The sequence below is a fragment of the Cordyceps militaris genome, assembly GCF_000225605.1.
Source record: "Cordyceps militaris CM01 unplaced genomic scaffold CCM_S00006, whole genome shotgun sequence".
Taxonomy (NCBI): Eukaryota; Fungi; Ascomycota; class Sordariomycetes; order Hypocreales; family Cordycipitaceae; genus Cordyceps; species Cordyceps militaris.
In genome coordinates, this window is record NW_006271974.1 from 1,279,280 (window position 1) to 1,305,535 (window position 26,256).

At 52.1% G+C, this 26,256-nt stretch overlaps 12 protein-coding genes across 12 annotated transcripts; 4 read left to right on the forward strand and 8 right to left on the reverse strand.

Moving 5' to 3' along the window:
* Positions 1-601: 601 nt before the first annotated feature.
* CCM_07688 (RNA-binding protein 8A) lies at positions 602-1,301 on the reverse strand (the record flags this gene model as incomplete). Its single annotated transcript, XM_006672828.1, has 3 exons — positions 602-841; positions 906-1,126; positions 1,235-1,301. 3 exons carry the CDS (start codon positions 1,299-1,301, stop codon positions 602-604), a joined length of 528 nt encoding a protein of 175 aa, XP_006672891.1.
* A 514-nt stretch (positions 1,302-1,815) lies between these two features.
* Positions 1,816-2,194, reverse strand: CCM_07689 (40S ribosomal protein S30; the record flags this gene model as incomplete). The annotated part of the gene is made up of 4 exons (XM_006672829.1): positions 1,816-1,842; positions 1,911-2,015; positions 2,077-2,102; positions 2,161-2,194. 4 exons carry the CDS (start codon positions 2,192-2,194, stop codon positions 1,816-1,818), a joined length of 192 nt encoding a protein of 63 aa, XP_006672892.1.
* Positions 2,195-2,593: 399 nt separating this feature from the next.
* CCM_07690 (uncharacterized protein) lies at positions 2,594-3,516 on the forward strand (the record flags this gene model as incomplete). Its single annotated transcript, XM_006672830.1, has 3 exons — positions 2,594-2,797; positions 3,020-3,174; positions 3,360-3,516. 3 exons carry the CDS (start codon positions 2,594-2,596, stop codon positions 3,514-3,516), a joined length of 516 nt encoding a protein of 171 aa, XP_006672893.1.
* A 399-nt stretch (positions 3,517-3,915) lies between these two features.
* CCM_07691 (NUDIX domain, putative) lies at positions 3,916-4,530 on the forward strand (the record flags this gene model as incomplete). The annotated part of the gene is made up of 3 exons (XM_006672831.1): positions 3,916-4,027; positions 4,087-4,292; positions 4,345-4,530. The coding sequence occupies 3 exons, from the start codon at positions 3,916-3,918 to the stop codon at positions 4,528-4,530; spliced, it is 504 nt and encodes a 167-aa protein (XP_006672894.1).
* Positions 4,531-4,847: 317 nt separating this feature from the next.
* CCM_07692 (uncharacterized protein) lies at positions 4,848-5,483 on the reverse strand (the record flags this gene model as incomplete). The annotated part of the gene is made up of 2 exons (XM_006672832.1): positions 4,848-5,164; positions 5,228-5,483. The coding sequence occupies 2 exons, from the start codon at positions 5,481-5,483 to the stop codon at positions 4,848-4,850; spliced, it is 573 nt and encodes a 190-aa protein (XP_006672895.1).
* Positions 5,484-7,717: 2,234 nt separating this feature from the next.
* On the forward strand, positions 7,718-8,696 carry CCM_07693 (phytanoyl-CoA dioxygenase; the record flags this gene model as incomplete). Its single annotated transcript, XM_006672833.1, has 2 exons — positions 7,718-8,236; positions 8,289-8,696. The coding sequence occupies 2 exons, from the start codon at positions 7,718-7,720 to the stop codon at positions 8,694-8,696; spliced, it is 927 nt and encodes a 308-aa protein (XP_006672896.1).
* Positions 8,697-8,742: 46 nt separating this feature from the next.
* On the reverse strand, positions 8,743-10,252 carry CCM_07694 (Fungal transcriptional regulatory protein; the record flags this gene model as incomplete). Its single annotated transcript, XM_006672834.1, has 2 exons — positions 8,743-10,163; positions 10,219-10,252. The coding sequence occupies 2 exons, from the start codon at positions 10,250-10,252 to the stop codon at positions 8,743-8,745; spliced, it is 1,455 nt and encodes a 484-aa protein (XP_006672897.1).
* Positions 10,253-10,647: 395 nt separating this feature from the next.
* On the reverse strand, positions 10,648-11,546 carry CCM_07695 (tropinone reductase, putative; the record flags this gene model as incomplete). Its single annotated transcript, XM_006672835.1, has 2 exons — positions 10,648-10,871; positions 10,922-11,546. 2 exons carry the CDS (start codon positions 11,544-11,546, stop codon positions 10,648-10,650), a joined length of 849 nt encoding a protein of 282 aa, XP_006672898.1.
* A 644-nt stretch (positions 11,547-12,190) lies between these two features.
* On the reverse strand, positions 12,191-13,991 carry CCM_07696 (sodium/calcium transporter, putative; the record flags this gene model as incomplete). The annotated part of the gene is made up of 2 exons (XM_006672836.1): positions 12,191-12,228; positions 12,290-13,991. The coding sequence occupies 2 exons, from the start codon at positions 13,989-13,991 to the stop codon at positions 12,191-12,193; spliced, it is 1,740 nt and encodes a 579-aa protein (XP_006672899.1).
* Positions 13,992-16,570: 2,579 nt separating this feature from the next.
* CCM_07697 (sister chromatid cohesion protein Mis4, putative) lies at positions 16,571-22,208 on the reverse strand (the record flags this gene model as incomplete). Its single annotated transcript, XM_006672837.1, has 3 exons — positions 16,571-21,776; positions 21,835-22,021; positions 22,076-22,208. The coding sequence occupies 3 exons, from the start codon at positions 22,206-22,208 to the stop codon at positions 16,571-16,573; spliced, it is 5,526 nt and encodes a 1,841-aa protein (XP_006672900.1).
* Positions 22,209-23,320: 1,112 nt separating this feature from the next.
* Positions 23,321-24,340, reverse strand: CCM_07698 (HEAT repeat protein; the record flags this gene model as incomplete). Its single annotated transcript, XM_006672838.1, has 2 exons — positions 23,321-23,831; positions 23,886-24,340. The coding sequence occupies 2 exons, from the start codon at positions 24,338-24,340 to the stop codon at positions 23,321-23,323; spliced, it is 966 nt and encodes a 321-aa protein (XP_006672901.1).
* A 793-nt stretch (positions 24,341-25,133) lies between these two features.
* On the forward strand, positions 25,134-26,159 carry CCM_07699 (protein NBP35; the record flags this gene model as incomplete). Its single annotated transcript, XM_006672839.1, has 1 exon — positions 25,134-26,159. One exon carries the CDS (start codon positions 25,134-25,136, stop codon positions 26,157-26,159), a length of 1,026 nt encoding a protein of 341 aa, XP_006672902.1.
* Between the last annotated feature and the right edge of the window lie 97 nt (positions 26,160-26,256).

Here is a 26,256-nt window from a genome sequence, read left to right on the forward strand (position 1 = left end):
CTAATTAGCAAGTCAGCGCCAGCAAACTGTTTTCACGTCTTCTTGTTCAAACTTTTCTGTCAAATTCCGTCACAGGAATGGATCGACTTCTGGATATGATTGCTTTTTGTGAATCATTTGTGCCTTTTTTCGTTGGCCTGTACCAATACAATTGAACCTAAAATAGTCATAATAGGCCAGTTGGGAAGCAGGCCAGCTACCTAAGGCACCTAGAGATGATGTATTGGGCTAAACTCCTCCCCTGCGCGCGTACATAGATCCAATTCGCCCGGATGGAGTATCCTGCGATTCATTCCAAGTTTACAAGGGGTATCACATTGGTGTTCATGGTATGTAGGTGCCGTGCTGTAGTCATCAACTTTGAGGCATCTGTTGGTCCCAAATCAATGTGATGGACCATGGCCAGTTGCTAAGCGAAGCGATTCATTCATCTTCGGTTTCTATTTCAATCAAGTTAGCATCAGCCTCGTCAAGTTTCGTCCGTCTGTAACTGTACCTATTAAATCGCGATATGCGCACCGATATGTCTCTTGGCACTTGGCTCGAAGTGCCTGCATATCGGCAGTTATAAATATTGCTGAATATCAAGTGGTGGATGGTCTCATTGCTCGACATTCACGTCACCATCCGCATCTTTGTTGTGGCCAGGGCTCCTGCTTCGGCTTCGGCTGCGTCCTGGTCGGCGGCCAGCACCTCTTCCTCCACGTCCTCCCTTGCCGGGCGGTGGTCGCACAAAGGCAAAGTCCACATGTATTGTCTGGTCGAGCATTTTTGTGTCGTGCGCGCCGTCGACGGCGGCTCTCGCCTCCTCCAAAGTAGCGTACTCGATCAGAGCATAACCCTGCCACCAGTTAGCACGCTGTCTCATCGCATCTGGTAATCTGTGTAGGCAGCACGCTACTTGCCTTGACGTAGCCGCTTCGACGATCCAAGTTCAGATGCAAGTTTTTCACCTCGCCGAACTCGCCAAAAGTGTCCTGGATTGTCTCTTCATCTGCTTCCTCGTGGACGTTGGTGACAATGATAATCCAGCCCTCGATTGACCGCACCGCAGTCGCTTTTCCGTGTGTTTGCATAAGCGACTCGTCCTGCGTAGGTGCAGAGCCAGCTGCATCGATTTCCATGTCTGTGCTGGTCATTTTGTTGTGCTGGCTATTGGATTGTAGCTACAAAAATAGCTGCTCGTGATGTTCTTGCAGTTGAGCTCCATATATTAGCTCAGCGGTACAAATACCGCACGTGATTTCAAGCTTTCGCGTCTTTCTTTGGTCCGCAAGCAGTGCCCAGTACGAGTCGCGCATATTTACGGGCGGAAGATTACACTCAATTTAGCAGCTGTTTAATTATCGATACGTAGTATGGCAGAGTGTGCTGCCAATAGCGCAAATGTTGGCACTGCACTACGGGATTTCGGTGACCATAGGGCTGAAGAAACACTTGCTGCCAATGGTTCACACAGTTGGTCTTCGCTGAATTTGGAGGCGTCGCTATAGTGTTTAGATTGCACAAGTCGCTTGTGTTATATTCGAAAGCCAGTCGCATTGGCTATTTTCACACCCTCGCGGTATTCTCGTTGGCACAAAACAGTTGTTCCGAAACATTGTAGATGTAATTTTGTTGTATTGACAAAAGGTCACCGGACGCCGAGTGAAGTCGTCGCGCCTCGTTGCATCTCTAATAATTATGCAGAGTGCTCAGCCACGCGATCGACTCGACAAAATCCATCGCCTTCGTTGCTATCGTCGCAGCCATTTAGAAGACGGTTCCGCCATGCCAACTTTCATTTTCTCAACTCCCCATCAATTCGTAATATGTTTAAGTAGAGCCGGGGTTGGGGTTCATCTAGTCTCCAAGTCAGTATTCGCCGTTCGCTGCCTCGTCGGTTCAATCGGATGTCTCGTCGTGCTAACCTTGCGCTTGCCGCCAGTCAGAGTGACGTTGACGAAACGGCGGGTGTACTTGAGGCGCTTGAGAGCACGGCCCTTGGGGGTCTTTGCCTTCTCTTGAGGCTCAACCTGTGATGGAAACCTGGTCAGTAATCGGTCGTGGCGGTTCGATCGGAGCGATGCATCGTACTTTGGGAGTCTGAGACTTGACCTTGCCTAAAAAACGAGTCAGAATATGCAGAAAATTGGCGCGACAAGAATTTCCGTAACGTACCGGCACGAGCGAGCGATCCGTGAACTTTACCCATGGTGATTGATTTATTTGGCGATAGCTGCGGTTGGTGAGCTGGGCGCAATGGGGTTTTTTGGATTTTGGTAAATGGTTGTGGGCGGAGGCGAAACTCACGTGAGTCAGAGTCCCGCCACTGCCCTGCCGGAAAAAAAAAGCTCCGCCGTATCTCTGTGCTTAGTCATCATGTAGGAGATCCACCTTGCTCTTAGTTCCCCCAACTTGCACAACGACCAGACAAACATAACATATTCATGCGATTACTTACGGAGGATGACAACCGTCCGGTTATGGCGCTATGATTCTAGGCTTCGAGACTCTATCAACGTGTCAAGATACAATACTCGAAAACATGGACTCACTTGACGAGCGACTAGGACGACAACCGAGGGATGAATTCTTTTTCCCATCTTAAAAAATGGACGATGCAGTGCTGGAGAGTTGCTTTGCAAAGGCCGAGGCGCCATTCGTCTGCGAGCCACCACGGCCGCCTTCTATATCACCATCAAATCTTAACGGGGTAGCCGGCTTCACTCTGGCACCACGCGAGCAGGCTTCTCAAACATGTTTTCCATCTTCCTCAGATCTGCTGTTGGATGGTTCAGAGGAAAGATGGCGTCCAGTGGGCTGTTGAAGTCGGTTCAAGGATCAAGATCGGCACTGTGGGCTTCAATGTTCTGGCGACTGTGAGAGAAGTACATGTTGATTTTCTCGAAGGCGGGAACACAAGACACAACAAGAATGGAAGTGGCGTGGAGACTGACATACACTAGGATTGATCCTTAACCGGAGGCTGTGTTGATGCTCCCTGGAAAGACAGTAGCTAATTCTTTGAGTGCGCCAGCTAGATGAGTACTGGTGCGACCTGCGTATTGTCAACACGGCAGTGTTAATTTTGCCAACGGCCAAGGCTTTCTTAACAGGCATCCATGTCCAGACGATCTGTCAAACAAAGAACGGCCAGCATTCCCTGCGCGACCAAGCCCAGCCACCTTCTCTGTAGGCTTCACGCTGTGGCCTTTGCGCCCCCGATCTCGCTCCAGCGAGTCATCGCCGTTGCCAATACACAACCTCCCGTCTGACGTGTATGTCATTGAGAGCAAGTCGACGTACCACCACTTTCTGGCGTGTCACATTCTTTCAAATTGGGGTGCCTAATGGGCGTTTTGTGTAACATCAACCAGAGCCCTCACGCCTGCTGCCTTGTTCCGGCACTCGAGCGTCGTAGTGCGGCTGGGCAGAACGGGCAGTGCATTAGGCGTATTTCGTTCATCACACTCGCACAATATTCAAGAATGGACATCAGAGGTGAATCAAATCGAATTTTATGGATCAAGATAGTGGCAGTGCATTTCTTTGGGATCCTATTTCGCGCCGTGTGATTGTAAGCCAAGAGTATGATAGGCAACAGTTGTAGCTGTCAACCACGTGGCGCTGGTCCTGCCCTGTACCACAATATCTGAGCAATTAAATCCGTTCCAGAATTAGGCAGAAGTATCGCGTATTTTGTCTTCCATGACAAACACTATTCGTGCTACAACTCATTGCTAGGCAGGCGACATGACAAGGTGAACGTCTCCTGCACCCCACTTTTGGAAACTCATATAAGACGGGCATATCCCCCACCATCTTCACCTCGGAACAGCAAGCATATCCTAGTTGGGTTTTACTTCAGCGTCTAGTACTACTTCAGCGTCTATCCACACGGCTAAATCTTTCGATATAAGAAATTTACGCAACATGGTCGAAAAATACCCACGAAACAGTACTCCCCGTGCTGGCGTCTCCTGCATCATCCTCAATGAAGAGGGGAAGGCGCTAGTCGGCGTACGCAAGGGCAGCCACGGAGCTGGTAAGTATGTTGTGGTGCAGTGAACAGATTCGGGAAAGCTAAAAATTACTTTCCATCAGGCACATTGCAGTTCCCAGGTGGAAAGATGGATTACGGCGAGGAGATCCTCGATTGCGCTGTGCGAGAAACCTGCGAGGAAACCGGCCTGGAAGTCGAAGGCATCAAAGTTATCACTTACACGAATGACATCTTTGAGGCCGAGGCAATCCAGTTTATTACCATGTATCCTCTTTGCAAGATGAAGGATTGCGATGCAGTTCCCGAGGTCAGTGTGGCTTTCCTATGATCATTGTAGACTTTTGCTGACTCTATTCTAGATCAAGGAGCCGGACAAGTGCGAGGGGTGGTGGTGGTGCGATTTAGCCAAGTTGTACGCTGGCCGCGATGGAAGCAAGGTCGAAGTCGCGGGCTGCGAGGGCAAAGGGGCGCCACTCTTTACTCCGTTGAAGAATCTTTTCCAGCAGGTTAAGAGTTTTGATGAACTACTGCAGATGATTGAGTAGAGCGCGGCAAGATCAGGGTTCCTTCCATGCAAGTAATCTGACAGCGACACCGAGCTGAAGGAGATGCTTGTAAATACTGGTGTTTCACTGGACTGAACTAGATGATTTGGAGGACTTTTTGACAGTGTCACTGAGGTTGAACAGATTTCTCCATAAATACGGGAGCATCGAGGACTGATAGGAGGTAGATGTTTATAAAAATGATTCAATAGGAATTCATCGCTCATTATGGTACAATTTTTACACAGCTGCCATTACACGTCAGCCTGGCCAAGGAATCCACCATCAGTCACGAAGGCATTCTTGTCGCTACCACTTTACGCTTCCTCGTAGTTGCGCTGGACCGAGACCTTGACGCAGGTTGGGTTCTGGGGCGGGGCGTTGCCGTAGACCCAGCTGAGGGTCTTGTAACGGTAGGAACTGTAGTAAGAGTCGCATATGAACCATCTCTGAAAGGCCTTGGTATTGCCGGCCTCGATGGGGACTTTAGTGTCGTCGACGTTAGACAAGAGGACCAACTTGTCGTCGGTAAACTTGACGTATTCGCCGCCGCTGGGGCCAGGGTAGAAGACGGCCTGCGCGACATTCGACGAGGGGTTAAGCACCAGTCGCATGGCCGAGTCAACAGGAGGGTCTGGAAGGGGGGCTTGTCAGATCTGGTTCTGTAGGGTAATCGATGGGTATTCTGTCAACATACTGGAGGGCAGCAGCCAAGTCAGAAGACCGCCGTCGGGGTCCCGCTCGCTGGTCGAGTTGAGGTGCATGGTGACAGGGCGGGTCGTGAGACAGAGGCTCTCGATAGCGGCACCAGAGTGGCATGCGCCGATGTACTGGCTGTTGACATTGGCGTCTTCGGAGATGATCTGAATGTTGAAGGGCTTGGACTGGTAGTTCTGGGCCGAAACGGCCATGGCAGAGGCCAGGGTGAAGTTGGCGAGGGCAGCAGTCTTCATTCTGAGTGTCAGTTGCAGGTGGGAGTTTGTGGTGTGTTGGTAAAATGGGGAGCGAGAGACGTTGAAAATGCAAAGAAGAACAAGTATGAGTGGCGATGATGGATTGGTAGAATTGAGAGGACGATACTCGGTCTATAAATGAAGTTTGGGTTGCCTAGGACAGGCAAGAGCGACGTGCAAGCCCCGTAGCAAACGCGCACGTGTCTTGGAAATTTGGCGAGAAGACTGCGGGTTGTGTGTTGCCATCTATCTGGCTGTTGTTGTTATTATTGCTGTTGTTGTTGTTATTTTTTCGAGATGTGACGTAAATTTCCCAGTGCTTCCTTTCCCGAGGGTCTTTGCGCTGTTCCAACCCTGGCACCATCTAGGAAAATGGGCAGCCCTGTAGCGGCACAAAGCCGCCAAATACGAGAAAGGGTTGGGACGATGGATGGGCTGCCAACTGCGGGCTGCTACCTGCGATGACGATGACGTCCAGGCTAGATCGTTTTAGTATCGTTGGCGCGGCGATCGTGGCTGCAGGGTCCTTGGTGGCTTGGCCTTTGTTTTCATCTTGTGTGCACCTGGGCTGGCGAGGCTACGGGAACACGGTAACGTGATTGTCCCCGAGGAGGTAGGCGCTAGAAATGGCTGTGCTTTTTATCTCTCTTCTGTACGGAGTACTCGGTACAAATGACGCATTCCCGGATCGTCTCAAGTGGTCAAGGATGAATGAGGTCGGGGATAGTTTGCCTGGCCCAGCGCTGGGATTCTGCATCGATGGTGCCGTGCCCACTAAATGCCCCGGAAAGAGGCGCTCAGTCCACTGAAGCACCCCGCTGCCCTGTCTGCGTGTTCGCTGGGGCGATTTGGCGGATAGCCGCTCTCTTCCCAGAGCATCCCAGCATCTATCTCCATCGCAAACCTATTTCCACCCTGCACATCAATCCTGCCCTCTCATATCAAGCCGCAGTCGGAAAGAGGTAAGGGGCTGGTGCACAAAAAATTGGTCCTGTTACCGACCCAACAAACTCAGGCTGCAGGCTTTGGACCCCATCACTCCAGCAGCAGAGTAGACAGAGTGATTGTACTGTTGTTGATTGTCCTTCACAGAGATCCAAAGACAAGAAAGAGGTCACCATCGGTAGGACTATCGATCTGTTCATCGTCACTACTCTGTGACGTTGCACCGACGAGAGCTCCATACCGAAGTACCCTGAACAAGAGAATCTGTACCGTCAAGCGAGCCGCCGTCCGACTGTATGCCTTGGCCTTGGTCATTGTATCTTGACTGGCCACACAACGTCGTTATTACACGACCCCGCATCGATTTCCCGGCCTGGAAACCTGCTCGATCTCATCTCGCGGCTTTCTAATCTGCGCATGCCTCTTGTCATTGCTATGCTCGGCGCTGGAAATCCATGCTTCTTCACTGTGATGCTTCTTCACTTTGTGCCAATATCAAGGTCAACACACCGGGCCATCTCCACTCCCAACAAGAAGGAAACTCGTTTCGTACGGCGACCGAGCGCAAAACGTCCTTGTTGACAGCACGCAGCAACTAAACCTAATAATAAGCATCGCAAAGCATTCCCAAAGTGACAACAACGGCGACGACAAGTACATCTATCTTGGCGGGGACTGTGGCGGCCCAATTCAATTTCACCTTCAATTTCACAGGTCAGGCAGCTAGGTAGGCTTAGCAGCTTACCTCGCAAATCAAAAGTGTTTCGGGGGACAAGGGGTTGGGACTTCTCACCGCTCCAGCTTATACGTCTATCTGATCTGGTGACTGTTCGACATGCTTGGAAATGGAAGCTTTCCAATGGTAGTTTCGCCACGCTTTGAAGTGGCCCACCAATCCTCGTCATTTTCCGAAACGCGATTGCTCTTGAACTAGTAGTCCCGGCGAGAACTCATCTAGACTTTGCCACTTTGGGTACTTGGACTGAGAAACTAGTTGCCGAGAATCGGCGCCCACAGCACCAACAACCTTTTCCCCACACGCATATGGAGAAACATCTTTGGTTGTCAACTCTGCCAAGGCGGTTTTGGCATAAAACTGACCAGTTGTGTGGCTTTTGTTCACTTTTCTCACTCGTATGTCCATTTTTGGCAGACAAAGTCAGGGGGGTTGCTGAAGGTTCATGGAACACTACGCAATGATCTGTACTATATAAAAACGGTACATTTCTTCCCTTTTGCGAGATGTAGAACTGTTCAACTATCCATTGAAGACTCCTCATCGACTCGATATGGCATGCTGCGCAGAGCACCAGGCGGGTAAGCCCTTTCCTACTGAAGCTGGCAAGGAGCTCACCACAGTCTACGCAACCGATCCCAGCATCACCCCGGAAGCTCTGAAAACCATTCTGGAAAGGGACGGGGCGGTGATTGTGAAGAACCTCGTGTCCAGGGAATTATGCCAGCAAATTCGAGCAGACCTCAAGTCGTCCTTTGACACGGATCGCGTGGACCCGTCCGGCTTCTTCCCCACGACAACTAAGCGTGCGTACAGCATCTTGGCCAAATCCGACGCCTGCGCTGAGCTCGCTGTCAATCCGCTCTTCCTTGGCGTCGTAAACCAGATGCTCACGAGCCGGTACACGTACTGGGAAGGCCAGAAGCAGCTGCATGTGACTGGGAAGCCGCAAATCACAACCATGGTTGGGTTTCGCGTCGAGCCTGGCGGCACCCAGCAGTCGATGCACAGAGACGACGCCGACTATCATACCCGCAACTGCGACATGCCTGTCATGATGGGCTGTGTGACGGTACCTCCCGCCACACCCAAGTGATGATGAATCTTGCTGACAAGTTGGCCAGGCGTTGACAAAGACGACCAAGGAGAATGGCGCAACCATCATTATCCCGAAAAGCCATCTTTGGGGCCCGGACCGCTGCCCTCTTGATGAAGAGGCCCTTCCTGCCGAGTTGGAGATTGGCGATGCCGCCATCTTCCTGGGCAACGTCTACCACGCGGGCGGCGCAAACGTGACCGCCGACGAGGCCCGCGAGACCATTGGTCTCTTCATGTGTAAAGGAACGCTTCGCCAGGAGGAAAACCAATATTTGGAATTGCCTCCTGATGTGGCAAAGGAGCGTAACTTTTCCCCGCAGCTGCTTAGGCTTCTTGGATATGGGATTCTGCCACCAGCATTGGGCTTGTACAAGTATCAGGACCCGATGAAGGTGATTTTCGGCGTCAACGATGCCGAAACGGTAAATAAATAGAACACTATTTTCAATAAAAGGGAATAGCGTGGATTATTCCAGGCCTTCAAATCACCAAGATCCGGAATCCTTTTACTTGCAGGTCCTTGGCCAGTGGTCTCCAGTCCGGCTGGTTTCCGGACCAAAATGCGTTTAAAAATCCCAAGACCCCCTCGTAATGACGGAAATTAGTGGCAGCAAGAATGTTGCCGAGAAGTTCGCGAACTGTTTGTTGCCGCCGCGCATCCCCCCAACATTCCGTTCCAGCCACAAAAATGGGCCACGGCAGGTTTTGCATGCATATGCCAGGGTATTGAAAGCGAAGAAGCTGCGCAAATAGCTTGTTCACCGTGGGTTGCCAATCCATATTGTCGGTAGTGGCATAGCCGAGGCAGCGGTAGGAATACAGGACAGCAGCGTAATGGTAGACATCCACCAAGCGAACAAAGTCTTGCCGCATGACCGCTTTCTCGACACCCAGTCGTCCCGCTGCAATTAGGGTGGCGCCCCTGGCTTGTGTAAATCTTGCACGAATCGAATCAGGCGCAAAGTCCACGCCGGTAATCAAGGCATCTACCTCTTCTGGTATTGGCGATGGATACCTTGAGGCGAGGGTAACTTGGTGAAGATGGGTTAGGTAGTCGGCGAACAAGACGTTCTCGGAACCCGGCGTTGGCATAATCGTGTTTCTTATATCCTCTATACTAAACGAGGTTGTCGATACCAGCACGTCGTAGATGGCAAGCTGATTTCGAAGAAATGCAAAGAGTCCGTTGCTATAGCCCCTTTTACTACCAAACACGTTGACCAGGGTTCTGGCTGCGAGCCTATGTCCTTCGGCAGCAGACGCCTGAGAGTTGGACATTTCATAGCACGCAATCATGAGAATGCAGGCCAGCATCCATTCTGCATCTGCAATGTCTGTTTGGCTGTCAAGCTCGACTCCATTGGTCAGCCTACTCGTCATATCCTGCACGCGAGTATGGATCATGCCGAGGCACGCATCGCGGGCTGCTTCAGGGAACAGCTCCATGGCATGCTGAAAGCGAGAAGACCCGTGGTGCGAGGCGAATGCCGCCACGGCAAGTCTGAGTCCAGGTGTATTGGTCACCCGCGGCAGGACCGTCCGCCTGTAGGCGTTTTCCGCCGAGTCGACCCAGACCATCAGGCCGGCCAAGTTCTTGTCATAGTATTCAATCAACTGCGGCAGCGAATTACTAAGTGTCGTTTGGAGCATGTCAGGCGACGAGGTAGGCATCATCCGCTGCATAAGTTCCTGGGAGGTAGCCGCTGGACCGGCCTGCAACTGGCTCTTCGTTTGCTGCGCGAACGGCAGCCGGCCTTTGAGCTTGCCTCGAATCGCCATGCCGTCAGCCCATCGCAGCCGCGGGCCGTAGCCTGGGCATTCGAGGCCCTTTTTTTCGCACTTGAAGCAGGTTGGCCGGCCGCCGTCACACCGGATGCGTCGCTTGGTGCATGTACTACAGCCTGCGACAAGCCGTTAGCGGGGCTGCTCGTGTAGTGCAAAATGAGGGCATCGTACCCTTGACCGGCGCTGGGCCAGCTTTCTGGTCCATGCTTGATACGCGCCAGTAAGAAAGGGGCCGATTTGCCCGCCGGGTAGACTTGGAGCTCAATAGACCAATGCGGGCGTGACGATTGTGTCCTACATGGCCACAGAGTGATGAGATGTTGATGAAAAGTCAGAGCTAATGGTGCCCAGACGCCAACAGTAGTTATTAGTGGCGCCACCCCCAGGCCCCGAACCAAGTTTGTTTTCAAACCCGCCCGATGACTTGAAAGACTGTCTGCTTGACTTGTGCATTTTGTGGGCTTGTATCTAGTTATCTTGAAGAGCGCACAGGTTCATCATACCCAATTGTTTGACAGTTCCCTGCAGCGGACGAGTCATGAGTTGTTATCCTGCCCAATAGTTACAAAGACAACGACGCAACACTCGAGAGTTCACAATTTAGTGGTTCAAGGGGATAAAACCTGCGCAGGTTGCCCCAGCATCGACCGTGAGAATTGTTCCAGTAATCCACCGCGCTTCATTTCCCGCCAGAAATCGAACGGCGCTGGCAACATCCCACGCGTTGCCCTCGGTTCTCAGAATGCTGCGATCGCGTCGGGCTTCTCGCATTTCTTGGGACATGCCACTGCCGGCATTGTATACCATCGGGGTATAGACCATTCCTGCAGCAATGTGAGATGGGGAAAATGCGGCGGCGAGTCGGGCGACTTGCCTGGGCATACGCAGTTGACTCTGATGCCGTCTTGGCCATGATTTGCTGCCATTGCCCGCGTCATATTTACCACGGCACCCTTGCTGGTGGGATAGAGCAAGCTCTGTGTCCCTCCTTGCAGACCAGCAACCGAGCCCATGTTGACGATGCTGCCTCTGATGCCACCTTCGCCAGCTTCATTCTTCAGCATGGCAGGAATAGCATGCTTGGCCATAATCATCATGCTCGTCACATTGATTTCTAGACCTTTTGCCCATGCTGCTATATCAACGTTTTCCGCGGTTCCAGAGGGTCCCAGAATCCCGACATTGTTCACCAAAATGTCAAGCCGGCCGTACTCTGCCATGGCTCGCGAGACGCACTGCGAGCAATCGTCATCCGAGGTAACATCGGCCCGGAAAGCAACCCCGGAGCCACTGCCTTGCTCCTGTATCATCTCTACGGTTCTCTGGGCCAGGGTTTCGTCACGGTCAACACATATTACAGAAGCGCCGTCCTCGGCAAGGAGCAAGGCAATGGCTCTGCCGTTGCCTAGGTCACTGCCGGCTGCTCCGGCCCCGGTGACTATGGCGACTTTTCCGACAAGATTTCGAACAGGTCGTGGCGGCAATTTCGAAAGCGACATTTTGAATCGTGTGATGTGAGTTTGACCGAGGAAGGTTAAGTGTAATTAGGAAGTTTGAGTCAACTAGCTACCCACCTACCTACCTACCTATGGACCTACCTAGGTAGGTTTATATGCGGGGTGGCTGTTGTCGTCGTAGCGTTGACCAGAACCTACCTACCTCCTAGGTAATATTAGCTTCTAGCAATGGGCACTAGGTAGTTAATAAAACACTGCCCAGTCCACATACGGCCTCATTTTCGAGGACTTATTCACGTTCAAAGCTGAGTTTGGCAGCACAAGCAGATTGGCAGTTTCAAAGTTGAATCCGAAAAAGATACAAGTCATTCTTTTAACGGCTAGCATAAATAGTGTTATTAATGCAGGTATGCGAGAACGAGCTGACGGGCATATCTGCTTAAAGGCGCAGCTTCCATACGTCGTGAGAGAAGCAAAAGTTTTAAAAGATCTTTGTGATTAGATAGAGACATATGCCAAGGTATTGGTTGTATGATACATGAAATTTTGAGCTTTCGGCGTACCGCAAGCCAAAAGTGTGCAGCTGCAACGGAAATAGTTTGAGAATATAGAACAAGCATATCCCTAGTGGTTACCTGAAAGCAAAAGAGAAATTTCGGGGCTGATAGCAGCAGCCCTTGCACGTCTTAGCCAGTGCGGCCATCGCTAGCGTCGTCGGGATAAACTGTGCGCAAGTGTTAGTTTCAGGAAACCTGACTCTCGCTTAGATCGGGGTAGAAACATACAGAATGAACAGGTGGCAATAATGGCGTAAAGGCATATCAGCAAGAAACCTTCCAGCCAGTGACTCTTGCCATCACCAATCAGGTAGTTGGTGAGGAGCACAGCGACAAACATGACGGCCACTTGGAACTCGTCCAGGCTAAGGTCCATGTACTCGTTTCCGAGGCCCCAGCCGATGATAACGAGGAGGGGGATGAGGAATAGAGCCACCTGCATGCTAGATCCAACGGCAACACCAATAGCAAGATCCATCTTATCCTTGATGGCAACCGTCACTGCAGTGGCGTGTTCGGCAGCGTTACCGACAATAGGCAGCAGAATGAGGCCGACAAACTCTTTTCGCAGAGCTGTAGTTTTGGTCAGATGGTCAATCGAGTCGACCATGAATTCGGCACAAAGCGCGATAATAACAGTAGAGATAAGGAGTGTGGCAATGGCAACATAAAAGTGCAGCTGAGGATCCTCCTCGTCCTCATCTTCCTCCTCTTGGGAGAGTTCCTGGTTCTCGACTGGCGCCGCAGCCAGGATCTGCTCTTCTTGGCTGGAAGTACCATGGCCGCGCCTGAAAGCACTGGCACCAGGCATGTGAGAGAAGCCCTCTTTAAGAGTATGCCCATGAGTCCACGGCCTTGCAGCAACCTTTTGGCTTTGTTCGTTGAAGACATCGAGATGGGTATGGAGTTGGAAGAACAGATAGGCAAAGTACACCAGAAGCAGAATGACGGCGGTACCGCGCGACAGCTTCGCAATTTCATTTTGATCTGCCTTGGTCTTGAGTTCAAAGACGGTCGGCACAATGACCGAGGCGACGGCAAGGGCGAGCATAGATGCAGCGGTTTGCGCGACAGTGGTGTTGAAATATTGCTCGGTACGGCGCAGACCGCCAAAGAAGAAGCAAAAGCCCATGACCAGCAACAGATTGGAGAGAATAGATCCAACGAGCGACGTCTGCACGACGACAATTTCGCCCTTGATAAGAGCAATAACGGCGACAATGAGCTCAACAGCGTTGCCAAATGTGGCATTGATGAGACCTCCCAACGTCTCACCAGTACGCAGGGCAATCTCTTCGGTAGCAAAGCTCAGCATAGCAGCGAGCGGAATGATGGCGATGAAGTTGACGACGAAGATGACGGTTCGACTAACACTGGGGACGTAGTTGAGAGCAATGCCAACGGGAGCACAAATGATCAAAAGGTTGATCCAAGAGCCAAAGATTGTGCGCTTTATCTGGTTGCCAAGCGTGAACGGCTGTTTGGGATGAACGGGACGATACAGCGCGTTCGGCTTAGCCGCCTTTCTCTCTTTGACGTCCTCGTCTTCGTCCTGGTGACTGTTGACGGCTTTCAAAGCTTCATCCCCGGGTTTACGGTTTCTGACGGCGGCAGCACTGGCAGGGGCCAAGCCGTTCGTTGCGCCATGGTCGTTGCCGATTGATCGCTCCTCAGTGACTTGAGTGAGCTCCGGATCCCGGGTCGGGTCGGCCGTGGACGAATGTGTCGTTTGCTGAGGCGCGGTTTGGGCGTGGGTGAGACGGGGTCCGTCGGCGTCGGCTTCGAGATCGCGGGTGTTGCTGTCGTGCGCCCATGTGCCTCTGCGGTTTTGTTTCCAGGCGACACGGCGAAACGGATTCCAGGTCTGATCGGTGCTGGAGCGACTGACGTTGTGCGCCTTGCGCCTGATGTTGTATGTATTGACTGACATTTGGCAAGAGCACGGTCAGCGTCTGGCGTATCGAGAACAATGTGCGCGGATGGTGTATGGGACCATGGGGCCGCGCTTGTGTAGGGAAAACGGTCTCTGCTATAAGGACATTGGAGAGGTACTGTGCAGGTAGGACGGGGGCCAATGGGTGAGTTGGTGAGGTATCGCAAAAAAAGGGCGGTAGCACCTGAAAGATATGCAACGGTGGGAAGTGAGGTGAGGATGACGGACGACGTGGAGCAAGTGGCGAGCGAGGGCGAAGCGGTCTTGGTCAGTTGGACAGCCAAGCCCCGTTGCGTTGCGTGGTGTCAGCTCCGAAGAAGTGTGGGTGAGATGGAGAATGGAGAGGTGCCTCCAACGGCAACGGATAGATGGATGGAGATGCGACCTAGCTATCCGCAGTTGTGTGGCATTGCTGGCATGGAGGCATGGAGGCGTTTTGGAGCCAAGCAGGTTCCGGGAGGTGGATAGTGTTTAGCGGCTCTCATCATTGTGGCCCGTGGGTGGGCCACTGGGCCCGTCATTCATTCATTGCACTGCCGTGTGCTCATTCAAATGAATCGATCCAGGACGCGCAAGGCAGGCCACGGGCCGTCTTGCATCCATGAAACCTCGGTAGGCTCGTGCCCATGTTTGTGCGTGCGTGAAAGGGAGAGGGGATAGATGACATGGATGAAACGTTCAACTTACAGCTCATTGTTTGGTTTCAGTGGTGGGGGATGAGTAATAAGTCTGGTGAGTGAGCTTGGCAGTCTCAGTGAGCGGGTGCCGGGAAAGGGGTAAAGCCGCAGGCCAAGAAGTTCCAAGAGATCGATCACCGGCAGCTGAGACCGACAGCTTGGCGTTGAAAAAAATCCAACAAAGAGCGGGAAAGAAAGAAGAACAAATCTGTTTCGCAAACTCCCGTTAGCGATGAAAATTCCCTCCCGTGTAATTTGTAGATATGGTGCAGCCCGCCGGCGGCCTCATCTGCCACTGCTTCGCTTCCTCCCTTTGGGTAGACACTGTTTTGATAGCGCGGAGGCGCAGCAGCGCACCAAGTAGGAATCGCGACCGGGTTCTACCCCCGGCTCAGAAGCGTGACAGATGGCGTATGCGGCCTGGCGAAAGACTTCCTCTTTTGAGGAAAACACTGTTGAGAAGCCGTTGTGACTTGTCGTCAGCTTACCAGTATAGCCCAGCACAACCCAAGATTACGCTGTGTGAGAGTGTATGTGTAAAAGACGACGATGAACCGGTCACGCCTCGTTGCGCTTCTTGGGGCCAAGGGGGCACGTTCTGCTACTTATTAGGTTTCTTGTCGCCAATCTGCGCCTTTCCCAGAAAAGTAGCGCGTGGAAGAAAGTTTGGATGGATCAAGGGATAGGTCGCGGGGACTGACTGAGCCGAATTCGACAATGAAAGATGAGCAATAACTAAGAGATGGCAAGAAAGATGGGAAATGGGAAACAGCTGGTATTTGAGAGACACGCGCAAACAAGCTGAATGCAGTGGCCTCGCAATCCTCGCTTCTCCCTGTCCTTCAATCACGGATCATTAGGCTGCTATGTACTAGCCTTTGTACTCTGTAATACCGGCCGGTAACGTTAATTAGTGATCTAGTTTTAGGCTTCAACTGCCGCCAGTCACCACCAACAACCCTAAGGAAAGGCGGCCCAAGCCCGAGGCTACTCGAGACTGGTGCTTCCGCCAAATTACATCTCTCCACGTGTAGCCTGGGCAGGCACAGCATCAGGGCAGCAGGCGGCCTCCAACATTGTCGCCTCCCTTTGTCCCCTTTGTTCCACTAGTTAATAATAAACAATCTCATGTCGTGCGTGCTCGTTGAGGCTTGGCCAGTATGCAATCTGTCATGCGCCAATCCATCTCAGTGGATGATACCAGGCGGCAGGCTTGAGAAGGCAGAAGGCGAGGTACCGGTGCTTCTGTAACCTGACAAGTGACCAGTGGCGTAACTAGGTAACAAGGGCAGATGCAGGGAGTGCAGCCTGGAATTGATGCCTGGAATTGCTCAACCAAGAAACAATTCAAAGGTTACACCATTCCAAAGACTAGGGCCGGTCAATAGCATTCGAGAGCCATAATACGCTTATTCAGAGCCAACAAGAGAGCCAGACAAAGGAAGACCGGGGTACGGATACTTCGTTATTCCAGTCTTGTCCTTGTTCTCAGCTGGGCCGCCTCACATCGTGTCGTCATAGGCCATTCTTTATGTACCGAGCACCAAGCATATCGCTGCCGTGCTCGCCTTTTCTGTAGCTGCCCAACATCGACCAAGTAGCTGGCCCAGTACGCTTAATTGCAAAATAAAACAAAGGTAGCAATTGTATTACTCATAGCCATCGTAAAAATCTTGCTTGATTGCAGCAAAATGCGTCTCTACCATAGTAACACATGGGTATGTATCCGAATGTAAACGCCGTTTTTCCCAGGCTTCTCGCCTCACCAAGCTCCAAATATAGCAAAAGTCTTTGCCAGCAACGCCTCTTCCGATTTTCAAACCCCCAAAACACAACATAAAACAGAATAAAAGGCGCCGGTCCCATATATACCACTCATAAATGCGCCAGCCCATACAACTAAAGCCAGGATGCGTCGCCTTCCTCATCGTCTGCCTCAATACTTGACAGGCGCGGCCGCCCTCTCTTCCGCGGCTGCGAGTTCGATCGAGGACGCTTCTTTCGTCCGCCAGGCGTAGGCCCCCCTTTCCTCTTCCGTCCTCTCTCACCGCCTTCGCCATCGTCCTCCCCTTCACTTGCAGTACCCGCTGCATCCATATCCGCCTGTTCGTCGTCTTCTGCAACCTTGAATTCTTTGTCCACATTCATCAGCTCAATCAGAGTCTGACACTTGGCACCCATGCCTTGCAGCGTGTCGTAGCCTGTTTCGTGAGCGGCCAACTCTTCCCAGATCTTATCCCCATGTACACCCTGGACCTTGGTCGGCGTTTTGTTGAGATCCTTGGCCAGAAGCTTCGCTTTGCTGTCATGTCGGCTGGTTCCCATATTGTACAGCTTTCGTAAATAAGTGCGAGCCTCCCAAAGCATGAGCAATATCACGGATGCAGATGCGAGTTGGCGGAAGCGGGCCGGATCTACATCTGCACCCACAACTGGAGCTTCTGCAATATCGGCTGGCTCACCTTCGGCATCGCCTGAGGTTTCTCCTGTGGCAGTCGGTGCATCCAAGTCCATGCGTACATTGAAAATCTCCGACTCAATCGCTTGGGCAACAGTAGCGCCGGTTGTAGTAACAATCTTCTCAAGGCTCTTCACCGTCGTGTGCACTTCACCGATGGTCGAGTAGTCGAAGAAAGCAAGGTTGTCCACAACAAACCGGGCAAAGCCAACATGCTCTGGGACGCCGCTCTTCGCATTGAGTTTGTTCAGGTCAAAGTCAACTTGGTAGCAGAGCTTCTCCAGGAATCTTTGCTTGTTCTTCAATTTGCTGATTTTTAACACCTCCATCAGCAAGTGTAGCTTTGCTTGAAAGGGATCTGTCGTGGCACCATGGGCTTCCTTGACAATATCGCGCTGGTAGTTGAAGGCTGATTGTACTGCCTTGACGTATTCTCGCTCTAGCACTGTCTCATGTTTCTCGTGCAGCGATCTGTGCTCCATAAAGGCCAATTCCGCAATCTTTTTGTTGGCTGATGTCTCCAGCGTTATCAGAGTGACACCAGTTTCCTTGGGATGCGTGAGACCTTGGCGATTGATACTTCCCAAAACCTCCATAGCCAGGAATGCATATTCATCCTGGCTGGAGAGCGCTATGCGGGTGAAGTCCTTTAGGAATCTATGCGTTGTAGCGCTAGCAACATCATCGAAAGTGGTGCCACCCATTACTGTAAGTTCGCGTTTCCCGCCAGCTGCGGCAGCTTGAGTAGAAGCCTCCGATCGGCGTTCTTCTCCCATAAGGAACTCTTTGAAGGATCTGAGAATCATAGTCTCCAACATGGGTATTTGGTCCTGGAAAACTTGCTGGAACGCCGTATAAACTTTAGCTAGTACATAGTTCCGTGGCCAAGACTGGCAAACTAATCCAATGGCTTCCAGCGCTGCTTTCCTCGCCTCGAGCGGTTGTTGGGGATTGGTGAAGGGGGATACGATATCCACAATCAAGCGTGGCACCGAATCGCCCTGCCACTTTTGAAATCTTGCCTTGAAAATCTCGATTTGTTGATCCAAGTCGCAGTGCTTCGCCACGTTGCCAACAATAATCGCGTAGGCGCAGAGAATATTGAGGCGTTTTGGATCTAGAGGAGCCGCTGCAATTTTCTGAATGCCGACCAGACTGGAGGCAACCAGGTTGGCCATTGGGCTAAAGTCATTCAGCAAATCGCAGACAACCTTGGCACACGCAATCAGGTCATCAAGCGCGCCTCTAGATGAGATTTTTCCAACACCTTGGAGAAGCTGCTTGCGCACTTCTCCCAGAAATTGCGAGTGAACAGTAGAAATCTGTGGAAGCACCCTCTTGTAAATGACGGTGACTGCGCGGAACGCAGCCAGCTCTTCTTGGCCAGAGAAGCTCGCTAGTTGAGGCTTCAAAAGTCGAATCTGTTCAAAATTGAAAAGTTTTGGATCTGCGTTCGCAAATATGGTGAGAACCTGAAGCGCATCTCTGCCTGACGGTCCTGAGGATTCTTCAGAGTCCGGATTGTCGAGAAGATCAAACATATCACAGACCAACTTCGAGCATACCGAAAATGGGCCTTCCAGTGATTTATTATTGGGCCGAAGAATGGTCTGGAAGACTTTGTCAAGGACTTCAGTGGCGGTTCCTGTTTTGACAGTTTGAATAATGAGGGCCACATGCTCCGTGATTGCGGTTTGGTAGGCGGTTGTTCCGTCATTCGAGTAGAAGGGAGCAAACCACACCTCCTCGATCATTTGTCGAGCCAGGTCTCGCACACCCTCATCTGGATCCTGGACCCTTCGGAGCAGGCCGTTTGCGATAGCACAACGAATGCCCTTATTTTTGTTGCGCAAGTAAATATCTCGAGCCAGCTTCATCGCACGTTTTCGTACTCCAACGCCAGCGTCCTGGAAACGGTCAATAATTTTTGGTGTCAAGGACGGTTCAAGAGCTGGACGCATCGTGATACAGCTACCGAGCAATCCCAAGGCAGAGTCTCTGACTTGAGTCGAAGAGTCACTGGAGCATTCCAAAATTAGTTGAATGACGCTAGAGTCTCCGTCGAGGATAGAGGGGTCCGTCTCCAGAACTTGGTTGACGCTCTTGAGGCTCTTGCTTCGGACAGTCGCTTGGTCGCTTGCCATGGAGCCCAGCAAAATGTTGAGAATCTTGCCAAATGACTCGCAGAGCGTGGACCGTAATAGAATGATTGAAAATGCAAGCTTCGCTTGGGCGGCGCTAATTGCTTTGAAGGTATACTCGCTAGCAAGCCATTTGCGATCTGCAACCATCTTCCGAAGTCGGTAAGCCAAGCGACCAAGCTCACTGTCTCGTTCAATTTCTTCATCTTTGATCGAATCATATGCAGTGTGTGTCCTATTCGCCCAGTCTGTGATGACAAAGGCCACAGCACTAGCCAGATGCTGATCCTCTGTGCTGCGACTTTGCAAGTACTCGAGCACGGCACGAAATGGCCCTGCCCAAGCAACCAGATGTTCTGCTTGACTCTTTTGCTCCAGAATATGGATGGCAAGATCAGCAAGATAGCGTGACATTTCATCCGCGTCTGCACCTTCAAAATTGGTGGCGGTGCGTTTGACGTGGGAGCGCAGGCGCGAGATGGCCGCACTCATAGAGCCTAGTAACTCAAGTGCCATATTCTTGGCAGGGACAGCCGTCTTTTGACCTTCAAACAACTGTACCATCCGCAGCATGAGGAGACGCAGAAGCAGCTCAGCGCATGGCCAATCAGGGGAGTCAAGGCAAACGGTGAAATCCTCGACGAAGAGATCCAAGAGGTTACGATAAGGCGTGTCTCCCGATTTCGTGGACCCAATAGCCCGCTTCACGATGAAGTTGATCACGTAAGAGGCGTTTCGGGTGGCCGTATCGTACAGGGGACTCGATATCGTGTCCAGCTCTTGAATAGCAATTGCATGCTGCTGCGAAGCATGGTCATCGCTGGTCAACGAAGATACTGCCTGTCCCTGCCTAGAAGTTGCTTCAGTGGTGACAGGCTCACCCTCCACATCTCCATCTAGATCTCTCAGCAGAGCCGCTCGGCGACCCTCGCCACTTTGATCGACTTTTCCAGAGCTGGACTGGACTAGCCGCATAATGAGGGCAGAAACAGGCTGGATGCTACCTCCATCAGCTAATTTAAACTGTTTGGAGCTTTGTTTGCCGACAGGGAGCTTCTCCAGTGATGTGAGAATGTCGTCAATGATACCCTGCCGCTGTGCTGGCTTATTGACGAAGATTTGGCAGAGAATATCCATGGCCACTGATCGAATGCCGTCGAATTTTTGAACCCCAACAACTGACTCACGTTCGACGTGCGCATTCTCGACAAAGATAAGTTTCGAGGCTGTGTACTCTAGAGTATTGGATGCCGTCTCTGAAAGCTCAATCTTGGCGATCAGCTCTGCCATCAACGCGAACAGCTTTTGGCACGTAACAAATACTGTTGACAGAGTCTTTTTATGCTTGAACAAAAGCTTGAAGAGGGCTGCGCCGGTGCCGGTGCTTCCAAGTTCCACAAGCGGCATGACGATGTCCTCAGTGACAGACTTGCAGAGATTAACACATCTGAGAATCATGGCTTCCGCGTATAATTGCTTATCCTCGCGGCCACCAGACAAAATTCGAAGACATGTTCTCGCAGCCTTCATGGCTGTCTCAACTTCTGCAAGCTGTGTAACCCAGGAATCTGCAGCCGCGTCGTCCCAGCTTTCGTCAATGTGAATATCGATGATATCCATATATTTGAGACTAGTTTCACTGAGCTTGATGATTTGTAGGAGATTTTCCACAGGGACTTTGTCGAATATTCGCAAGTCAACAGCTTTTTGAATTGCGACGTGCAATTTTTGGTGGGTTCCAGCGGTCATGGCAACTTCTTGGTCTGGCATCAGCCTCACAATATGGTCGTAGCCTGGCTCCATTGCGAACGCATATCCAACAGCTGAGAATATGGTGCGAAGCTGGGACTCCAGAGCGTCGAGTGCAGCTTCCCCACGTTGGCGCTGGTCAAGGCCAGAACCGACAAAGTCTTGTCCTCCTTGAGTATTGCCATATTTACGCGCTGACAAGTTGCTAGGCGCATCAGGGGCAATTGTGACGTCAGCATACTCATCTCTTCCACTCAGGCTGGGAAATTCAATGCGTAAGCCTCCAGCCGGCTCCGATTCGGCCACTATGATTTCATCGACTTGTGGAGGAGGGGGTGATGCTGCCTTCTTCAAGGGGACAGAGCTTATTTCCGCAGACCGCATGAAAGAGTCGCCATCTTCATACGCAGACGGGTCAAAATTCTTCGAAGCTGTGATAGCGATCTCGACTTTAACAGGGTTCGACTCAGCTACTTCGACGTTGTTTATGACTGCCTGTCTTGTCGCGTTTGGCGTCTTCTTCTCCGTAGTAATCTTGGGGGGCTTTTCCGGGGTCTTGTCACCATTGTCTGATAATTTGTGAGTGTGCGATGTGGTGAAGCCGTTGACAGCTTTGTCGGTTTTGACATTGTTCTTGCTCGCTCTGAAGTACGTCTCGACTCGATCGTGTACAGCCTGCGCTACAGGAGTGAGGCCATTTGTGACTGACTTTTTCGACGTAGATCTCGTCCGACCACGCGGGACAGATCGGAAGTTGCTGTGGGACGACGTTAGGGGCCAGTGGGCTTGATCGCAGAACCAACTGCAAAACATACTATTGTGTGCGTTGTGCAGGTTTCATGTCGTGAAGGACGAAGTCAACAGCTTGCTTGACACTCTTCAATTGTTGGTCCTGCCCAGTTGCCGCCTCGTTGTTCAGATTGTCAAACTCTTGTCGAGGAAACAAGCCAGAGACGGGTTCGGCGGGCGAACCAGAGCCGATGGAGGGGTCGGGGATAATGTCTGCCATGAAGTTAGTCGAGCTGATATGCAACAAAATCAAACGCAGCCGCGTACAAGGAATAAAAGGGACCGTTGATGTCTGTGGCGAGTATGGGAGAGCTTGTTGCAGAGTCAACGGGCGAGAGATTGTAGCAGCTATGTTAGCTTCCTCCCGTCGGCTGCTGAGGCCATTCTGAGGACCATTCATTGTGCCAGAGTAAAAGACTGCTGTTGGTCGTCTTTGTTACGGCTGTCTGCCAGCTGGCATTGCGGGCCGGATGAGCTGCCAGGCAATGGCGCATCGAAGGTGCAAACGCAGGGGCGATCTTGGGAACAGCGAACGCCGCTCGTTGAGCGTCGCAGCCTGCAGAAAGCGACCAGGTCGGACTGGGCACCACCCCTCCTGCTGATCTTTCTTAGGTGTCTTAGAGTACCGGCTGATGCGACGGGAGCTATCAATGTGATCGCATCGGTGGTCGATTTTGTTGGGTTGTATGAGCAGCCAGGCAATCGAGGAAGCAAATGCGCTAACCGTGAAGCAATCCCCAGGCAGAACTCCCGATCCGGTTTGGTAGGTGCCTTGGTTGACCAGTCAGCGTGATTTTCTTCTGCCGCCAGTCCGCATTGGGCTGCTTCTGATCCAGCCAATCAAAGGTAGAATAAGGGTCGTTGGACCCATAAATACTTTTCCACCTGCACCACCTGCCTCAATTTACCAAACTTGTTGAGGCAGCAGAAAAAACCAAGTCTATCGTCAACACATCCAAAAACGAAAACGGTTGCTCATAATGGCAGCTATCGGATCCCTTGTCTTTTGTACCGATTGTGGCAACCTTCTGCCTTCCACAAAAGGAACAGATCGAAATGTGCTAAAGTGCGAGTGCTGTGGTGCCGAAAATCAAGGTTCGTCTTCGTCCAGCATTGGGTAATAAGGAACAAGTCTCACAATTTGACTTGCTATAGACACTGGTGCCAGGACGACTCTTACTCAATCGAAACCCTCCGATTTCCCGTCTTTCCTTAGACAGAAGTTACAATCCAGCGTCCAGGCCGTTGAGCGCCATAATATCCAGACTGATAGCGTTGTGCCTGAGACCTGCCAGAAGTGTGGCCGCAAAGAAGTCCGATACACAAACCTGCAGCTTCGCAGTGCAGACGAGGGTTCTACAATTTTCTACATGTGCGACTGTGGCCATTCGTAAGTTCCTACCTAAGGCCATACAACCAGCAGAGCAGGTACACTGACGCACGATTGCAGGTGGCAGGAAGACAATTGAGGCGTTGCTCGAAGATACTTTTATTCTATATATAATCCTTATCTTAAGCCGAAGTGCCAACGACTTCTGGGATCAGCGCATATTCAGCCTCTCCGCTTTGCTCATAATCGACCATATCGAGCGCAACGATTATACTTTCGCGCACCACCTTCTCCTTGTCATGGAGGAAAGGCCGCAGAATATCCTCAACACCCTCCTCCTCTCCAAGACTGCCAAGAGCCTCGGCGGCTTCGTGGCGTACCATGCTTGCCTCGTCAACGTTGCTGAGCGCTGCTGTCAGGGCTGGGATCGAAGCAGGATGTGAGAGCTGACCAAAAACGAAGGCGATCTCGTGACGGAAGAGTGCAGAAGGATCGGCGAGACCCTTGGCAAGTGCAAGGACGGCTGGTACGGCGGTCGGCAGGTCAGGTGGCGATGCCAGATCTCGGAGCGAAAACATGGCGCGGTAACGAAGGAACAGCGGTAACTTTTCGTCCATGAGCCGTTTTCCAAGCTCCTCGACATTTTGTTCGGTTTCGTCGGCCGGAGGGGCAGGATCGATGGATGCAAAGTCACTGCGTAATCGTTAGTTAGGGACCAACAGCACGATTTTTTCAGATCAGACTCACCTTTGCTTGAGCGTCTCCTGTTGTCTATCCTGGGAGTTGGACCATTCAATACGATCAATCGCGATTTCACAAGTCTCCACGACAGAGACATCCTCGCCCTCGCGATCACGAAACTGCTTCAGCAGCTCTAGGCTCTCAGTATGGCCCAGGGCACCGAGGGCCTCGGCGGCCTCGTGGCGCACCATGGAGTCTTCCTCTAGGTTGCACAAAACTCTGCGTAGGGGTTGAACAGCAGCATCGTTAGCAGTCTGACCCAGGCAGTAGGCGAGTTCGTGCTTCAACAGGGCAGAGGGCGATGCAAACGCCGCCGCGATGCTCTCGATGGCGGGGCCTGCCGCGCTCTTGTCCGTGACAGCAAGGTGCTTCAGAGAGAAGAGGGCGCGGAAGCGGACGGGCAGGGGGGTTGCCTCTGAGACCAGGCTCTCGCGGAGCTTTTCCACAGTGACTGTAGCCATGATTTATCGTATCCTCGCACTCGCACAACAAGGATTCGCAAGAAGCGCAACAAGCCCACACCCTGAAGGATCTGGATTAAAGAAAAATTTAGGTGGGGTGGTGCGCCGATAACACCGACCCCGCCACTAGCTTGGCCCGAGGAATGCACTGACTTTATAGCATAATCTAAGAACAAAATTGTCATGACACATGTGAAATGGATAACCATTTCAGGGTTCCATGGTCTAACGGTTATGACTGCGGATTCTGATTCCGCCAGCGAGGGTTCGACTCCCCCTGGAACCTTTCTTTTTTGCGTTTTCACACTCTTGCTTTTAGCTTCCGTATGCTACGTCTGATACCTTACAAAAATTCGTTTTTGATGTGACCCGTGTTTTTTGCCGTCTACTAGTCCCTACCTACCTACATACTAAGATACCTGGGGCCCCTAGGCCTCTTTCCTGCCGACCGGCCCTACGCGCAAACTGCACCACATTGATGCTATCCTACCCTGCATTGGTCCGACGGCATAGATTTGCAGCCTTCTTTACACGACTAAATGATGCTTGCACCTTGGGAACATCATGTATATCCTCGGTGATAGAATATGTGTCGTTTGGCTTATTTTTCTCGGGTTGTTAGTTTCGCCATTGTCAGATTACGTATTGATCAATCACGAATGTGCATTATTAAGCTCGCGCTATCCACATGCCCAGTTGCCACTTTCGACGAAAGCACACAGCTTTCGCATCGTTCTCAACTCGACTTGCCATCCGTCTTACCGACACAAAAGAAATCGCGCAAATCGCGAGTATGGCGCCGTCCCTCGAACAGACCGAGTCGGTAGCCGACGTGCTCGCCAACCCGCTCAAGCAGAAGCCGCAGCTCGTCGCCCCGGAGCCGGCGCACTGTCCCGGACCCGAGTCTGAGCAGGCCGGCGCGGCCGACTCGTGCGCGGGGTGCCCGAACCAGGCCATCTGCGCGTCCGCGCCCAAGGGCCCCGATCCCGACATCCCCGTCATCGCGGCGCGCCTCGAAAACGTGCGGCACAAGATCCTCGTGCTCAGCGGCAAGGGCGGCGTCGGCAAGAGCACGTTTACGTCGCTGTTGGCGCACGCGTTTGCGACCAACCCGCGCAGCAACGTCGGCATCATGGACACGGATATTTGCGGGCCGAGCATCCCCAAGATGATGGGCGTCGAGGACGAGACAATACACGTGAGCGGCTCCGGCTGGACGCCCGTCTGGGTCATGGACAACCTTGCCGTCATGAGCATCCAGTTTATGCTACCGAGCCGCGACGAGGCCGTCATCTGGCGCGGGCCCAAGAAGAATGGCCTCATCAAGCAGTTCCTCAAGGACGTCGAATGGGGCGACCTCGACTTTCTGCTCGTCGACACGCCGCCGGGCACAAGCGACGAGCACCTCAGCGTCAACTCGTTCCTCAAGGCAAGCGGCATCGACGGCGCTGTCGTCGTCACCACGCCGCAAGAAGTCGCGCTGCTCGACGTGCGCAAGGAGCTCGACTTTTGCCGCAAGGCGGGAATCCGCATCCTCGGGCTGGCCGAGAATATGAGCGGCTTCGTGTGTCCCAACTGCAAGAACGAGAGCCAGATATTCAAGGCCAGCACTGGTGGCGGCCGCGCCCTCGCCGAGGAGATGGACATACCGTTTCTCGGCGCCGTGCCGCTGGATCCTCGCATCAGAATGGCCTGTGACTACGGAGAGAGTTTCTTTGATTCGTTTCCAGACAGTCCAGCATGCAAGGCCTTTCAAGGGGTAGTGCGCAATTTAGCGGAGCAACTGGGACTTGATACCCAAGATATATTACCGGAATAATGAACGTTTGACGAAATAGTAAAAGAATATAATGATATTGAAAACACTGGAAATACCCACATGCTTTGATACGTGCATGGTCCTTCGTCACTTCAAA